The sequence below is a fragment of the Perna viridis genome, chromosome 11, assembly GCF_037379345.1.
Source record: "Perna viridis isolate PV_CMFRI_1.1 ecotype Kerala chromosome 11, ASM3737934v1, whole genome shotgun sequence".
NCBI classification, from domain to species: Eukaryota; Metazoa; Mollusca; class Bivalvia; order Mytilida; family Mytilidae; genus Perna; species Perna viridis.
Window position 1 is genome coordinate 15,495,862 of NC_142455.1, and position 19,412 is coordinate 15,515,273.

Consider the following 19,412-nt stretch of genomic DNA (forward strand, 5'->3'; position numbering starts at 1 on the left):
CACTACTAGGTATTTGTTGGATGGCTATCTGATTGGAAATCTTACCACATCTCCTATTTTTATATTTTTTGCTGAGTTTATTTCTGGTGTTATGTGGAGTGTATATGCCCTTATATCATATATTTAGATTAAAATATAACTTTGTATATGCATTATAAGTGTTAGTTTAGGCCCTATATATGTCACCCTATATCACACCTCTAGACCTATATCACATACCTTACATCACACCTCTAGACCTATATCGCATACCTTATATCACACCTCTAGACCTATATCGCATACCTTATATGACACCTCTAGACCTTTATCGCATACCTTATATGACACCTCTAGACCTATATCGCATACCTTATATCACACCTCTAGACCTATATCGCATACCTTATATCACACCCCTTCACAGACCATACTTGAAGTATGGTAAAATACATGATATAATGAACATGATATGTTAAAATCTGTATCGCTGGTGGCCCCTGGAGTGATATAGGAGAGGTTGATACAGCATATAATACAGATTTTGACATGTAATATTCAGTATATATATTTCATGTTATGTGTTTTGGCCATCATTGAAGACCGTATGGTGACATGTAGAAGTTTAATTGTTCATTGGTTGGCATTTGGTGGATGACCCTCTTCCTTTCCTGAGGATCTGCCTTTGAAATGTTTAGGTATCTAAACTGCATCTATCATTTAAGTTGTGGAAAATTAAGTCAGGGAGTCTTAAAATTCTATAGTATAACAATTGAGATACCATATAATTTAAGAACTCCTGTGTGGGAGTCTTTTTCCTCGAACTAAACAATTGAAAAAACTTTCATAAGTTTCAAAATTTTTCCAATACTGCAAGTGTAATAATTTTTTGCAGTTGCTACATACTCTGTCAACCTTGTTGGGTTTAATTTGGACAGTTAAGAAAATAATGAGTTTCATAGAGTGAAAAATGCTTCAAAGGATGCAGTTTGATAAGGATTGTGGAAGGCGAACCCTGAATAGTTATGGACACACCACTCGAGCTTGAGATATGACTTTTAATTATGATTAAACATTAGACATAGATTTTGACAAGAATCAACAGTGGCCCCATTTGACCCTTAACACCTAAACAATTTATGTCACAATTCAAAAAATCAATCCCAGTCAACCTTTAGTGGTACAGCACCTTGTGAAATAATGTCATACAGATTTATATGCTTGTACCCGAGTAATTGTCAGGACACAGAAATTTTCAAAGGACACTGAAGAACAGTTTTGAATGGTTTCAATATCATTTCTTTGAACCCTGGTGTCATTCTAAAGTGCTAATCATTCACACCACCATGAAAAATCATTTAACATGAATATCTTCAGATTTAAAACATTCAGAGTTGCCACTGCATCGATCATTTGTAAATAAAATATAAATGGACACAATATTCAAACTTGATACATCAAAGAATTTCAACTGTGATTTGAAAATGTTGCCACAGTACAAGATTCTGATCAGAATGAAAGAAGCCAAAGAATTTGAAATTAACAGTAAGACAAATGATAGAAGAAATGTAAACTAAGCTCATAAAAATGTTTATTTCTGACCCATTTTTGGTCTTTTAAAACAAGTACAGTTGTAATGCAAAAACCATTTAAATCCAACAAAACCTACATTTTGTGGTACGAAACTTTGAATTACCATTTCATAGAGATCTGTTCACTTTTACTCAAGTTTTTGCCCAGTAACCATGAAAATATTTACTTTTATAACTTTTTTGATCCCTAATTCATTAATGGTTCAATTCACAAACTCTTAAGTCATTCAAACAACACCGATGAAGACAATGACAGCAACATTAAATCATTATAGGACTACACAATTTGTTGTGGCCATATATACATTAAGTTCTATATCATACTCTCATTTACCTTGGCAGTTGTGCCAGCCCCTCTTCTTAGTCCAGTTTCTATAGCAACTTCATATTTTTGTTTATCAGCCAAATTATTGTCCATCAGATACGTAATACCCCCTTTTCGGACATCGTACTTGTCAAGTCGATGACAGAAGAACATTAACAGGATATAAACAAGAGAGATAACTCCTGTCAAGACTATTGTAACTGGATTCTCATTCAAACTGAAAAAGGTAACAGTGTGTTTCTCTGTAAAATTCATCTTTTACATTTCATTAATAAGTGAAATTCATTTTTCCTGCAAAATAGAACATGTTGTTAAATCTAAAGGTATACTATATTTTGATGATGAATTTCAATTGAAAGTGTATTAATGCTTTAAGAATGCAAAGGTTTTATATAATAAAATATATACTTTATGATAATTACCTCAAATTTCCTCAAAGTTACCACAAATGTATCTCATTTTACATACAAAATATGGTCTTTTTACTAAAATGCCAAATTGTAAATGAATCTGAATGAAGTTCATTTATTCTAAAGGCCAGTTTACACCATTTAATTTTCCATCTTTGATAAGTTTCCAGGTTTACTCTGCATACTTTTAGATAAGTATAGACATATGCAATTATCTGAACAAATACAAATGCAGTCAATGGGAGATAACTCGATCTGTCATTGACCATCATTGAAGATGGAATCTAGGTTCCTTCGGTCATTGAATAGTGGTACTATTTCCCGCATGTGCAGTATGCTCTCCTTTCTGGGATTTAGTTAGGTATTATTTACAAATTGCGCCAGAATGGCTTTCAGAAAATTTTTTTTTCTTTCCTTCTTATTACTATTTTCTTTATTATTAAAATACTGCATTTCATACATTTATTAGGACATGAGTTTGTTTATATTCTGAGGTCAGTGTCACATTATGTGCTGATTACATGTATACTGCTATATATATATATGATTATTGAGAATTTTTATTGATTATAATAAAATGTGCACCCTCTGCTCTACATAAATTTATGTTTACCATATAATTTTTGTTTGTATGTTTTTTCATGAATTGCTCTTAAGTCCTCAACATATATTATACATTCGTCTCACATCCTGATCCAAAGCATGTCAAAAACAGTAAATAACATATTCTGTAATTTTACAAATTGGTCTACCTGAAGATATTTCAAGTTACCTACCTTCCATTTGTAAATCTTCACTTATCAAAAATATAATTTAAAGGCACAAAAAAAGTCATATAAAAATTAGCTAATTACTAGAATCTGTAAGAATCAAGCAAAATATCAAAAGTAATAAATCATGCTCAGAAAAACAAACTCATTTGCCAATGTGGGCACATACCAGATAATTTATGGTTTATTGAAGACAAATTGGCAATTCGTTAGTCTTAGAAGTGTCAGAACATACAGAAACTTGAGTTGAAAGTTACAGTAGCATAACACGGGGAAAATGGATTTATCTCCCTTTAATGATGCACTCGTATTGAATTTCATAATTTATACCTTCAATTACTGATACTTTAAAAAAAAAGAAAGAAGTAAATGCCATTTCCGCATGTTAGACAAAATTTTGAATAAGATCTCATGGTAAAACTTTTTTCAAAAAGAAAAGCACTTGTTACCACAAAATACATATAAGATTTTTTTATATTTTTGTCTCTGTCTCAACAAGTTTGGTAAAGAGTTCTGGTTTATATTCAACTTACTCAAAGAAATCCTCTACAGAGACTTTGGATAAATCATTAGGGATCAGTTCAAAATGGCTACCAAAAGTTGTCATGTGATTGCACCTAAAATAAAAGAATAAATAAAGTAAAGGCAAAAAGCAATGGAGTATTTTTTTTTAGGAATGAGACCTTGTGGTATAATTTCATACGTATCTACTGGTATACACTAACACTCAAGTTGATGAATGTAGTGCCTATGGCTGAAGACAACAACTACAAAGACAACAATGACCACTGCGAGCACAATATTTGTTACTTTTTCCATTATACGTATAAAACAAGTACATTCTTAAAAAAAAAACACAACAAAAAGCTGACGTAGTAAATTTCTAAATTTCATTCAGGAAATAATACATGGCACACAATTTCAATTTGTTTTTTCAATGCCACTAAGTTATCAGTATTTGGTCAATCAGGAAACAGAACTTAGATCAGGTGACATGCGTTAACATGGAAGAGTGTCTTTAAGGTTAAAGGGTAAAGAGCGAAACTACACAGACTGTGTTGGAAAAATAAACAACAGAACACTAGCCTTACCATGCTCCAAATGTTTAGGTAAAGCGAGGGTTGCTCAAATCATTTTAGTTTAATTTCTGTGTATCTTTGTTGTCTTTTATCACATATACCCTTATTTATTATTTATTCTTTTTCAAAAATTTTTACCAGTATTTACTTTATCTCATTCAAACTTTCATATAAGGCAAAGAAAGGTAACTCTAATTTTCAACTGTATCTTTAGGTGATATATTATTACAGGTAATAAGTTTTCCAAACTTTTTTGTTTTATTCTGATTAGAATTAAACCCCAATTGTTAATAGGAATAATTATAGCCTAAAAAAATCAAAATTAAGGAAACAATTTCAAGTTTCTGAGTTATAAATGCAAAAAATTATTAGCGCATCAGAAGCCTCTGAGGGAAACATTCTGGGTAAATATATTTAGTGTGTTGACTGTGTATGAACATTAGCATTTTTAGAATTATAAATGTCTTTTTGGCACAACCATTTTCCCGTAACACAGAGTTAAGGTTCTTAGTTGATTTGCTGTCAACCGTTAGGTGGCAGCAGTGTACTAATTAATTATTCATGAATTGTAGCCATTGTTTACTTGTAGTGCTCAGTTTATAGACAAAGTTTCGTCACTTGTTCATGTTTGAAAAGCTTTTCCTTGACGATTTTGACGTTATCTAACAATAATAACTTGAGTGGACGTGATGTTATACTCCAAAGAACAGGATTATTACTTGATTGGCAAGAGAATTGTGGAAGAGAGCAGCGCATGGGGAAAGCCTTTAAAGCATTTTTTGAAATAATTCACTGTAGAATGAAATGTCTGAGTTACTTAGATGCTTATATGAGAGTGATGTAAAATGGTAAATACAAACATTTCAATAATTTGTATGAGTTGCATCCCTTACCCTAGGTCTACCTCTTTAAGCTCTTACCTGCAGTGAGTTTTATGATATGATGACTGATCTGTAGCCCAGCAACCATTGTCTGACCAGTGCCGAGTTGACTCATTCCAAAACAAGCATTTATTCCACCATAATTTTAATGTATAATTTCTATGGGTTATCTCCTCTGCCCTTGGTCTTCCTTTATTTAGGCCAGTGTCCACCAAGCCAATAAAATAATCTCCAGTAACTGTCAATAAACAAAAAGAGAAAAAATTTATAGCTGCTCCTCATAAACCAATGAATGAGAGAGATTCATGCAATAAGTAACTTCTGACAAAAATAATGGGCAAGTTTGATAACATAATATGCCATATATGTCATGTCAGAAAGCATTTTTTTTTTTTGAAGTTCCTGATCTGATATCAAATGTCACTAATTTTTTTTAATTTCACATATATCATTCTTTAGATATTTTAGACATTCACATAATTTCATCTTTTTAAGTGACATGCATCTAATTAATAAGGAGTAATGGGGAGGAGCTGGGACCCCACCAAAAAAAAAACTATACTTGAGTTTGTCAAAAAAAAAAAATTTAAAAAGAGAAGAAAAATTTATTTTTAGGAAGCTGTGACTACTATTCCAAATATATTGTGAGAATACTAGACTTGTCAAAATATGATTTGAAAATGTATGCAAATTCTATGTGTAGATTATTCTGGTTAGCAAGCTGGCATATCTCAAGTCTACAAATAAAACCATATAATATCTCAAATCGAAATTTTATAGTGTAAAGTGGCAGTTTTAAGACATAATACATACATACATACTACAACCTAAGGTCAGATCAAACACAAAAGATTTATTTAAGGTGGTAGACCTAAGGTAAGGGACATAACTATTGAAATTAGTAATATGTTTGCATCATATTCAATTAATTTCACAAATGCCTATCAAGCTTTCATTTGAAACAGAATGAAATCAGTCAAGTTAGTTTGATGCTTACAAGAGATTGATATGAAATGTTGAATACAAACGTTCCAATGATTTGTAAGAGTTGTGTTCCTTACCCTAGGTCTACCTACTTATGTATATCATAGTCTCAAAGGAGATTTTACACTTCATCTATGTGGAACAAAAGACATGACCTTGAAATAATCAGTAAAACACTTGCACGAAAAATGGTTGCATCAGATACAATATATAATGACAATAAAATGGTCAATAATTATCTCTTTTACTTTTGTAAAATGTTTTATCACTATTATTCTAATAACCCATTTTCTTTCTTCTTGACAAATCGTGACCACTTTGTCATTGACAAATATAACCATGACATTTATTAATCATCCTCCAACTTCTTTGATAACTCAATTATTCCTCAATATGAATATTTCAAAGCTATTGTCCATCGGGCCAAAATCTGATAATGAATAGGCACGAAGCATTAAAAACATGTTGATAATTCAATACTGGTGTAATTGAACTTGTATCCTGTAATATAAAGCAAGCAGTCGATGACGATAAACATCAGACAATCGTCATTTGAAGAAGTTATTATGCATATAAGGAGGTCTTTGGTATTAATTGGTTGGGGTCAAACACATAGACTCTGGGAAGCTGGCTAGTACGAGAAAACAGCTGTTTTTTTCCACTCAAATGAAAATGCATTCCTTAATTTTTTTTACTTATCAATAGCGGTGAACAAAGGACAAAGAAGTGGGACCTAGATACACATCAAACACTTATTTAAAACTTAAGAAAGTTGTTCTGGTTTAATTACCACAGGTTACGTATATTCAATATGATGAAATATATATACAGCTAGATGTTGCACACTGTGTGCTAAGAATACCCCCAACTCATCCATTTCAATAAAAGCTTGGAAAAGTAGACACAGTATAATTCATCGTGTAAAAGCAATATACCAATATATCTTAGCATTCTCTTCAGTAGATGCTGAGACCGGTTACAAAAATTTTCATTATGCAGCACCCTAAAAAACTAAAAAGTCGATGGGTATACACGAAGTAGATGAGTGACAAAGATGAGAAATCTGTAACATAAGTGAAATGGATGGACCAACAAGGTGATTGCCCTCACTCTAATGAGGGGAGGGGTTATAATTTACCTCATAATTTGTATAATTCAAAGCATTGTGTTAAAACTTCATAGAGCTTGGTTGAGCAGTTCATGGATAACAATATGTAAACAAAAACTTGACAAATGAACAAACAGATGAACAAACTTGTCTACCCAACTCACTGAGCTAGGGTATTAAAAGATAAAGGCAAAGACATCAATGTGTGACTGGTTAGAATTGTCAATGGCCTTTAAAATCCAATGGATACCCCTTTATGCTCAAGAAGTTTTATCATACAGAAAAAGAAATGGAAATCAATGGAGCAAGGAAACCCCATCCTCCAAAGGCCATTTAATGAACCCCCATTTTTTGAATACATATATGTATCTGGCTCCTGCCACTGGACCCCTTTCATGTCATACTTTAACACCTTACCCACCACACTACAAATTCCTCTAATCATTAATCAATAATGTTTATGGACAATTATGACCAGTAATGCCAAGTCCTCATGTCCATTCAACATTCCCAACCACCTAATTATTCCGCAATATGAATATCCTCAAAAGACTTTGTCTGCAGGGCAGGAAGTGAGAAAATGAATAGGCACAAAGCTTTAGAACATGTTATTAATAAAGAACAGAGTCATCATTTGTCTTGTTAGTTACAAAAGGCAATAAAACTCATGAACAACCACTGCTGACAACGATGATAACATTTTTAAAAAGAACTTGCACGAAAATTACCACTCATTAAAGGCTAAAAACCACTAATTCCACTTCCCATAGGCTTCTATGCTAATTTCACAATATTCAATGGCTTCTCTGGACTTTACCTTAACTTTAACCTGCAGATGACTATATATCAGCATGATTCTACATATGTCAGCTCACAATCCTCAGAATGGCATGTGGGGTTAGCAGACTTGCAGTGCAGTACTGGTCACCGGAAGTGAAGGGTCTATAAATAGCATGGGAAATCCCAGTGTTTTCACAAGATAGGGGTATATTTAAAAATCATTATGGAGATTAGGCTTCACATCACAAGAAGCAAAATGCACCTATAAAATGTACAGAAATGTTTTTCCTTTCAGAAACTGTTTCAATTTTTTAAATAAGATGAGAACTTTTTTCACAGCACTATGAGGAACAGGGGTAATTTCTGCGTAGGACTATTTTTGCGTACGTTCCAAATGCTCATTGGTTGAATTGGTGGTCTGTAACCTAAAGAGTCACTTTTTGTCTTAGAAAAAATAAATAACTATACAGATATCTTCCTACACACATACTGAATGCATTTGCAAAGTTTCAGTGAAATGTGACAAGCACTTTTTTAAATATTTGATTTTTAAATATAGGGTAACCAAGCTGTGTGAGCAAAAAAGTGACAATATTCTACCATACTGAAATGCATTAAATATTTGCAAAGAACTTTTTCTGACTTTTCAAATAAAAAATATCAATCACAACTTGGTTTTTAACAATATTAATGAAGAAATAGTTTTAAAAGTAATCATTTTCTGAGAAATTGGTCTATTTTTAAAAATTTATTTCTGACATGCCTCCCCCTTTTTCTTGATCACATGTCAAAAATCCTAAATCTTTAAATTTTCACAAAAGGTGATATATTTGGCTTTAAATTTGTAAATACAGTGTTTTCACATTAAAACATGACCAGTAAAGGGCACCTAAAGCAAAAAAAGTGCTCAATAATGGATTTTCCATGTTGCCATAGGGGAATGCTTATATGGCCTTAACCGCAGTAATGAAAGTGAGTTTTTCCTCATTTCTAACCTAATTTTTGCTCAAATCTACACAAAACTTGATTTCAAGTGCTTATTACTACCATATTTAGGTAAATATAGCCCTCAAAGTTTAATATTTGATATTTTTACTAAATTTTCTACACTTTTTACAAGATAGGACATAAAAATCAGCCAAAAAGACCAATTTTCCATAATTTGGACCTATAACTTAAAAAAATGCATATTTTGAAGGATTTTTGTAGTGTATTCCTCTCATGGCAAAGTTAACAAGATCTTCAAGTAGTTTAAAGCTATTTCAAGAAACTTTTCATTTTGCCATGGCTTCTCCTTAAGGCTAAAAACCACTAATTCCACTTCCCATAGGCTTCTATGCTAATTTCACAATATTCAATGGCTTCTCTGGACTTTACCTTAACTTTAACCTGCAGATGACTATATATCAGCATGATTCTACATATGTCAGCTCACAATCCTCAGAATGGCATGTGGGGTTAGCAGACTTGCAGTGCAGTACTGGTCACCGGAAGTGAAGGGTCTATAAATAGCATGGGAAATCCAAGTGTTTTCACAAGATAGGGGTATATTTAAAAATCATTATGGAGATTAGGCTTCACATCACAAGAAGCAAAATGCACCTATAAAATGTACAGAAATGTTTTTCCTTTCAGAAACTGTTTCAATTTTTTAAATAAGATGAGAACTTTTTTCACAGCACTATGAGGAACAGGGGTAATTTCTGCGTAGGACTATTTTTGCGTACGTTCCAAATGCTCATTGGTTGAATTGGTGGTCTGTAACCTTAAAGAAAATGCAAACAGGATGGCTTGATCAAATTGGTCAACATTTGGTTTAATTTTGTTTCTTATTTGGAAACACTATTATTTGTGTTCAATAAAATACATTGAAAGATTCAGATTTTTTTTTTAATTTAAAAAAGTACTGCTTTCCAGATTTTGATTTATAAATGTTATTTGCCAAAAAAAAAAAAAACCAAAAAAAAAAAACCAGATCTTACTACACTTTTCTTCTGTAAACAATGCAAGCATTTTACATTACACATATACACCATGCAAGTCAGAAGATTTACAAGCAACTATAATATCCATATTCTTCATATTATTTTCACTTACAGAGGATAAAAATGCAAGAAGTGCCCTAAAATCTAATTGAGAAACATTTATTAACCATTACAAAATACAAGACCAGACAAATAATTTAGGAAAAATGAGCATAAAAATCTGAAAGGCTACAAATTTTCCATAAAACGAGAATAAATGAAGATTAAGCATCCCTATCTAGAGAAAGATCCTTCAAATATTCATGGATTCACCTAGGCCTAGACCAATTAGAAGTTTTCTTCTGAGGTCTTATGGGACATGGTGATATCATGTTTTTCAAGTACACTGAATTATGTAATGATCCTCTTCATATCTACACATATATCCGTCTTTTTTTTTTGGGTATCATTGGCTGAGTGATACATTCTGAGAGAAATGCAGCTTCTTTCATCATTTTCTTCCTGAATATTTATTGACAGGAACTGTTTTATGATGCAGAATGGTGGAACATGATAACAATGATAATGATCATGGAATAGGGTTGGAGTTTCAATCTCCTTGTCAAGTTTCCAGATAACTACCTCAAGCATTTTTACCACGTTTTTTTATCGAATCTGGTCCCCTAAACATTATATTTTTGCATATGTTGTAAATCCTTAAATCAAGATTTCTGTCTTTTTAACATACAATGTACCATTTCTTTCCCTGAAATTTTCATTGTAAGGCTGTAGACAAAATTGTTCTAAGTCTTATAAGGCATATTATTATCATGTGTCTTGGCACCTACCATTTTTTGTACTGGAGGGAGGGGGCTGGGATTATTTTGAACCAAAAAAAAAATAGTGAATGAATAATGTAACTATCAGAAGTGTGCAAGGTGCAGATGGTTATTATTCTGTTTGGGAACAGTGCAATTGTACTTTCAACAATAACAAAGTGAAGTGCTTAAGAGGGAGTCAGTGCAAAAATCAGGCAGAAAGTGGCACATGACAAATTTTATTTTCAAAAATTTTTCACCCATTTCATATCACAAATGCATTCTTTCTCAGCAGTTGAAAGTTGGTTTTTGATTAACTTCAATTAAAATTAATTACATAGCAATCATTTAAATTTGTTCAAAAAGGGGAGGTAAATCTAATTTGAGCAATTATTTGGTTGAATTGTTAGTTAAAGTCAATTTCTGAGCCATCCATTGTTAATTATTAACAAACTTATAGTATCTGACATACATATGATAAATACATTACATTGGAACAAAACATTCAGAGGGATAAAATTTACCCTGTGCCACCTTTATCATAGGATCTGCCTGATTTTTACATGGACAGCCTTAAAAGTTTTCAATAAAGTTTTTTTTTTAGACCATTATCCCTGATCTGTTCTTGTCATCTCCGAAATAAAATCTGTTTCCTTTTAAAAGGAAAACATTAACTAATTACATCTATGCATGCCTTAAAAAAATGTTCATGTCTAGAATCCAATTAATAAAGGCAGAAACAAAATACGACTAAAGAAAGTGAAATGTCAGAATATAAAACTTCCATGTATAAAGGTTAAAAACCACCAAATAAATTAAATATATTATGTTCTTACTTAAAACTACATGTATGTATCATCAGTCTGGCTTTTAAGTGAATCAGTTATTTACAAGAGAAAAAGGCATTTCCTTTTTAGATTCACACATCAGCAAGATTTGTCCTAGTGCTCATAATTAAATGATAGAAAAGGGCAGACATCTTAATATAGAAAAAGAATTTGCAAAGAAGGAATAGTTGAAGATGAAGAACATTATTTAATACACTGTAATCAATATAAATCAAAATGGTAAGTCTTACTTGAAAAAAATAACTACAATAAAATAAACAAAAAACAAGAATTCCAACTTAACTGTAAAAATCATGTTAAATAAGTCAGTACAATCCTAAAACTGACTTCTTTATAAATATTATAACATTTTACTTCAAGGAGGTAGACCTAGGGTAAGAGACATAATCCTTCAAAATCATTGGAATGTTAGTATTCAGCATTTTACATCAATCTCAAGTAAGTATCAAAGTAACTTGGACTGACTTCATTCTGTTTCATTTGAAAGCTTGACAACTTTGGTGGAATTGAATATGATACAAACATATCACTGATTTCAAGAGATATGTCCCTTACCCTAAGTCTACTTCCTTAGAGTTTTACTTATACTCTAAATGTTAAATGTCAGAGTTTTAGTATACATATGCATTACAAATTCAAAATAGAGAAAAAAAAAACAAAAAAACAAAAAGATGAAATTGATATACTGTCATGGTAGGAACATGTGCTCGGTATACCCAAACTCGACAGCAACCAACTATGCCAACACCCCATCTAAGTAAAACCACATACCAAGTTTGAAGTCAATCCAGTCACTGACAGCAGATATAATTTTGACAAAACAGTGTTCTAGGATTTTTCAAAATTAATTATCTTTTCAACAGGTAAACTCTAAATGAAGATAAACTTTCTCATACTGTAAAAATACTTAAATTCCTGGATACCAATTTTTGTGGTTTAGGGAAAAAACACAAGATCGTGGATTTTTGAATTCATGGTTTTGATTGTTTCTGTATACATATCTCAATGGAAATCTTATTTTCTTTGGCATACCCACGAAAACTACGAAAATTGATACCTCTCGAAAAATAGTACTTTCACAGTATTTGAAAGAGTAATCAAGGAAACCAAGATTCTAGCGGAAATCAAAAGAATGTAATCCAGGGACTGAGACCAGACATGGAAAACAGAACAAGACAACAAAGAACATAAAGTAACGAAAATAATAAATACAAAGTAACAAAAGTAAATGAGCAACTCAGACTCCACTAAAAGCTGGGAGCATGGACCAGGTGCACCGGTAGGGTAAGCATCCTCTGCTTTTCTAGAAACACTCGCCAAGTTGCTCATAAAAAGTCAAGTCCAGGGTAGATGAAAGAGGAAAGGAAAAGTTTGCTTACCAAACTTAACAAATCTTAATTCAAGTGTTCTACTTGCCAAAGGAATAGTGGGCATAATAACCAACTTTCTTAAACCAAAATTGCACTTGCCCTGTGTGAAGGGAAAGTGGAATCTTAGAACCATGCAAAACTTGAATAGAGATAATTACAGAAGCAATGAAATGAATTAAAGGACAAATAATACAAAGCAAGAAAATTGTTGGGGGGGGGGGTAAAATTTAATGGAGGGGTAAACCTGTGCTTGCCCCTATGAACTATGAATCCACACCTGTTGAACAATTATTATAGGAAAATGAATTAAAACCTTAGGAAGCATATGTTTATAGTACATATCTGAAAAATAATCTGTTGGATTAATTACTCATATGAACATCAACCATACAAAATAATCAAGTAATAAATCAATGACCAGAGATGAAAGAGAAAAAAAAAGATATTTAGATGCCATTATTTTGCCTGAAAACTAACATTTAGATCTGTGACGGAACATTAAACATTGGATACCAAGGCGATAATGTCATTTGTACATACATATCCCTACATTAATTATCTTTACCTAATCCTTTTGAAGTATTTCTATTTTCTATAATCAGGCAGGTATTACCAGGCAGGAAACATTGGATATATAGCATTGGCAGGAAATATTGGAAAGTCTTTTGGTATAAAAGAAGTGTGTGCATTTTAACTTTTATTATCTTTTTGAAGCTATACATTTTTTCTATAATTCGACAGGAAATGTACAGGAGGACATATTTGGCAGTAAAATACTGCAGGACACCATAGGAGGGAAACATACCGCAGGACACCGTAAGTGGGAAACATACTGCAGGACACCATAGGAGGGAAACATACTGCAGGACATGTTAGGTGGGAAACATACTGCAGGACACCATAGATGGGAAACATACTGCAGGACACCATAGGAGGGAAACATACTGCAGGACACCGTAGGAGGGAAACATACTGCAGGACACCATAGGAGGGAAACATACTACAGGACACCATAGGTGGAAAACATACTGCAAGACATGTTAGGTGGGAAATATACTGCAGGACACCATTCCCAGGAAACACAAGACTTTTAAGTAAACTGTTTATGTCCTTTCATTTAAAATCATCATTTCAGAACAAAATTACCGTAAATCAAGCTTGTTTCCCCTTACCCTACCTACCACCCCAATAAAGTAGTCTTACACCCAAATAATGTTACTGCAACCCTGACTACTGGTACAGATATCAAAGAAAGATTCTATTCATAAACAACGATATGAACATTTTATGAGCAGGATGTTTCTAGAAAAGCAGAGGAGGCTTTCCCTACCGGTGCACCTGGTCCATGCTCCCAGATTTTAGTGGAGTCTGAGTTGCTCATTTGCATTTGTTACTTTGTATGTATGATTTTAGTTACTTAATGTTCTTTGTTGTGTATATCTGTTTTCCATGTTTGGTCTTTCTCCCTGGATTGCTTTCTTTTGATTTCCACTAGAACCTTGGTTCCCTTGATTACTCTTTCATTCAAAATCAAACAAGACAAGCCATTATTTGCCTCTTATTTATATATACTTGTACTCAAAACTAATGATCTTTGAAAGCTGTATTTTTTTTCAATGTCATGTGTGGCTCAAGTTGCCACGACAATCTTTCTAACATGTTATTAGCAATTAAGCAACTTGAGGAGTAATTTGATTTCAAAAGCTTTTTAGCTTGACTAAAAGTTAGTAATGGCTTATATATCCTGTACAACAAGGATGCTGTTCTCTGATCAGCTGCCATATCAAAATTTTCTGACATAAGGGGATTATGGGCTTGCAAATTTTGTGGGATTAGGATATTTATTTTTGAAACTTTAATATCATGAGTCAGAAAATTTATTTTCAACCACATTGGGACATGATTATTTATTTCCACTCCAGACTAATTTCAGTCTATGGGCCTGAATACTGAACATCCTTGTATGCATTTCTTTGTTTTTTGTTGTTTTTTTTTTATTTAAAAAAAGTCTTGACTTTTTACTGAATCACTTCTATTCCAAACAAAAATCAAACTGAAACTCAGTTAAAATAACTGAGTTATTAATTAAATGATTCCAGTTAACTACATCATTATATTTTATTCAGTATTTCGGTCAATTTACACTTACAAAACTTTTTGCAACACAGTATAATCTCAAATCAAATAAATATTGCACTCATATGTATTCCCAACAGGCCTTTATCTTCTGAAAATAAATTTTCATTGAAATTTCCAATGGTTCAGTGAAACCATGAAGAGATCAGGTCTATAAAATGATTAGATGGTATTTATAGGGATGGGTTAAGTTTTCTATCATGGGTTTTTCTGTTGTTAGACCTATGCCTTTTTTTTTTTTTTTTTTAAAAATCATTAATTATTTTGTACTACAGACATCATCACCATATTTTACCAAGGATTTTTTTTTCATTTTAAATTCTGTACTTGACTTTTGACTTTAAGTTGACCCTCAGCCCATGTCAGTATTTCTATCTATTTTGGTACACATGTAGCCAGTCTTAGTATCCCTAAACTAGCAGAATTTGTTTTCTGTGTCATGATCAATGCCAACAGTCAACACTGGCTAATACTGAAATTGAATTTCCTGATTTTATTGAGAAATCTGATATTTTCCTTTATAAGTGGTAATAGAAGTGCAGAACCTGTTTGCACTAACATTAAAAAAAAAGCAAACCATATTTATTATTTCACTTCAGCAAAATTCTACCATTTATCGTTTAAAACATCAATATGTATATGAAAGAATAACTAAATGTGTATCTGCATGTGTTAACTTAAGCACATCATATAAGGATATTAGATATTTTAAAAGTAGTAGTGAAGAAACTCATATGCAGGCAACACAAACAAAATCCCTGCTTTATGGGTAGATTTTTCCATACCCTACCTACCAATAAAAAATGGCCCTATCCAAATAATTGCATTGCCATTGTCTGACAATATATAAAAAAGATATCTTCAAAGCAACATTTATTCCTTCTTTGATCATGGTTTTTACAGAATCAGATGAACTTTAGTTTGGGGGGGGGGGGGGCATTTCCCTACTTACCTACACAAAGCCAGGAGGTAGGGTTGTTTAAGGGGATACAAGTGTAGCTCCAGTGAAAACATGAAAATGCAGACAGACCTAAAACAACAGCAAAATCAACCACCATTCCTTGGTATTTCTGGATCCACAACTGAAAATCTACAGATTCCTACAATGTGCTATCCTGCAATTTTTTTAACTCTATCTTCCTTTGGTTTAAATCCAGTATAAGAGCTCCAACAGTACCTTTAGTTAAACAAGTGTTCACAAATTTGTTATGCCTAAGAACTTGAACATTTAGGCTAAGTAAACTTAAATGATAGATTCTCATTTCACCCTCACAAAAAATATGGGGTTGGTGGGAGAATTTTATTTCTTACCAGATACCGGTATTCCCTAGTCTAATTTCAGCTCTTTGAAATACAGATATGTTCTAAACCAAAAGCCACATCAGTTTCAGAGAAGAGAAATTGTTTTAGTCATCAAGAAATGAAAGATTTGTGTCATACCGTTTCATTACTAGAAACTGGCACCAAAAAAATCCGGATTTTGAAATTCCCACCCCAATTTTAATTATTTTTGTCATTTTTTTTAGGGACAGGAAGGGATGTTTTCTACTAATAAATTTTATGAAGCCTTACAAGTCTTAATATCTATGGTACCATGTAATTTACCTGTTCTTATAAAACAGTGTTACTTTCTTTTTGATTTTTCAAAAAAATTATTTGCAACTGAGATCTAATCAACATGAATAGGTCTTTGTTTCTTGACATTTCGATAATTTGATCTTCCAGCATTTTATTTTGGTGTTCCCCATGTATCTTCAGTATAACTACTCAGTGGCAGATCCAGTTTGCGGGGAGGAGGGTGCTGGGGGGGGGGGGAGGGGGGGTTGACACTCCCACTTGCTTGGTATGATTTTTGTATTTTAATCAATGCATTTGGTCAAGGTTTCTATTCTTAGTAGAATATTTAGTTGCTGATTCAATTTATGTATACCGGTGCATTCTGTGTCAGTCTGTTTGGTAGTTATTGTCTTAATTTTCTTAGCTTTTATCTTTGTATTTTGAAATGATATTTTTTCTTCAGTTCCTTTGGTTTCATTTCTACTTGAACATTAGGCAGCATTTTAGTAAAATGTTATGACAAATATCACAGTTTGCTGTAAGTTTTAACAATAAACCTGGTTGGGAAAAACAGCAAAATATGTAAGACTCTTCAAGATAAAAAAGTACTACATATATCTTTAAAAATAAAGATAACGACACAGTAAAATTTGTTATTTTTACATACAATTTTCAGGAAATAACACATGACACACTATTTTAATTTACAAGACAGTTTTTTCGTATGCAACTAAGTTATCAGTTTTTGGCCAGTCCAGAAGGGGTTCAATATTGACTGGTTTCACTATAAAAATCATGACATTGGAATAATGAGCCAAAAGACTTGGGCTGATCATTCTATCGCTTGGTACACGTGTTGCCTCTTTCATTGTGTTTTCCCAATTTCATTTCTGTGGAACGTATTCACAGTATATTCAGATATTAGTACCAAACTGCCATTGAGTTTTAATCTGAATGCATGCAATTATAACCAGTATTGTGAAACTTTTAATACCATAATTTTTTATTCAATCACATGCATTTGGGCTGAAAACAGAATTTCTGAATTAAGTGTCAAGTCTCTATAAGAATCAGACAGTGGGTGAAACAAGGTATGAGAAATCCCATCATTTTGATAGTGTAATTTGACTATTTGCACCATGAAAATCAATGAAAAAAGACAATATTGTCCATACCATTTTGGGAAATTGAGTTATAATTTCACTGAAATGCACTGAAAATGGACATTTCAAGGGCAGATTACTCTGTCAAAAAACCTCATTTTCTAACTTTCTATTGAAAAGATTCTGAGCAAAGCCAGTGATGCAGAGATTATATAATGGTCTTTCCAAATAGACCAAGCATCCTTGAGTGATATTATATTGTCAGATCAGTGGGGTTTTGACCTGCATGTTTCTGATTTTTCCTGTTTTGCCTGATTCTTACAAATATTTACACTTAACAGAATCCAATTCTTGACAACTAAAATAGATATTTTTCTACTTATCATCTCAATCTGCTAGATTCTTGTAAAGACTGGTGCCTAAAAGGTGACTATCAAAAACATCAATCAGACAAATGTTGATCAGATTTGACCTTGAGTGAACCAGTTTCTATGAACCTTGAATATTATGCCAACAATGCAATCCAATTTCCCATTAGTCTTCAGTGCAATGTTACCTAATTTGATATATATTACAGTTTGTACTGCCATAAAATGAAGAAATTTGCATCAAATTTACCATAAATGTGCCAAGAAATTCAATGAACTCAGTGCCACCATTATTGGCAACAGTGTATTTTATCACTAGAGGACTAAACAGTTCTAGTACATTGTATATATCTAATGTGTTGTTGTTTTATTGTGCATAAAAAAGGCCAAGTAAAGTTAAATGGTAGATTCTCATCCAACCTTCAAAATAAAATATGGTGCAGACAGGGGCGGATTCAGGGCAGGCGTGGCGGGTATGCACCCCCCCCCCTAAAATTTGCAAAGCATGGGTTGTCAGGGGTAGATTTAGGCGGTTTTAGGTTAAAACTTTAATTTCTCACTAATTTTACCACAAAAAGGTATCTACATTGCAACCACTCTAGAAGAACATTTAAAAAAATTAACATAAAAAACTTTGAGCAAAATTTAACTGTGCACCCCCCTAATCTAAAATCCTGGATTTGTCCCTGGCAGGTGGAAGGATTTTTTTTTTTCTTTAATATCATTGAAGATATTTGCTAGCCTAATTGAACTATTTGAAGTATAAATATGTTGTAAATCCTTAGCAACGTCAGTTTCAGAGAAGAAACATAGTTTTAGTCACCAAGAAATGAAAGATTTATGTGTTATAGTATCTCAATACCAGAAACTGACAGGAAATTCCTACCCTAGTTTTTAATTTTTTAAGGCATAAGGGAATGAGAATCTACAAATTAATTTTATTTGGCCTAAATGATGCGAGATTTAGTGAGTAATGGTGGTTTAAAGAAACACATAGTAATATTTCATATTTACACAGTGTGGGTCTTGTCTTATATTGGGATTTGAACGGTAATTCATCACTATAATTCTTCATAAATGCATTAGTATGATTGTGTAGAGATTGTATTCAGTTATTACAGCAAGTAAAATTGTAAATTTCAAGGAATAAAGTCCGTCTTCCTTTCAATTAAAGACAATCATCTTTCACAGGTTTTTAGATTTGAACATTATATCAGATAGAAACTTGATTGTCCATCTAGCCAAGACATGTCCCCAGGAACTTACTCCCTGAAGATAACTATGCTACTTGCTGTAATAAATAATAATCTCAAGCTCAGCAATGTTCCATGTGATTAACT

At 32.5% G+C, this 19,412-nt stretch overlaps 1 protein-coding gene across 5 annotated transcripts in view; it reads right to left on the reverse strand.

Annotated features, from left to right (window-relative positions):
- LOC148603103 (polycystin-1-related protein-like) overlaps positions 1–19,412 on the reverse strand; it is a 259,127-nt gene that overhangs the window by 26,961 nt on the left and 212,754 nt on the right. For all 5 annotated transcript variants that reach the window (XM_088553961.1, XM_088553962.1, XM_088553964.1 and 2 more), the window contains 3 exons: positions 5,076–5,274; positions 3,610–3,693; positions 1,906–2,113 (listed from right to left, as the gene is read on the reverse strand). In XM_088553961.1, the coding sequence (XP_088410087.1) occupies positions 1,906–2,113; positions 3,610–3,693; positions 5,076–5,274 (491 nt within the window). The remainder of the gene's footprint in view (positions 1–1,905; positions 2,114–3,609; positions 3,694–5,075; positions 5,275–19,412) is intronic.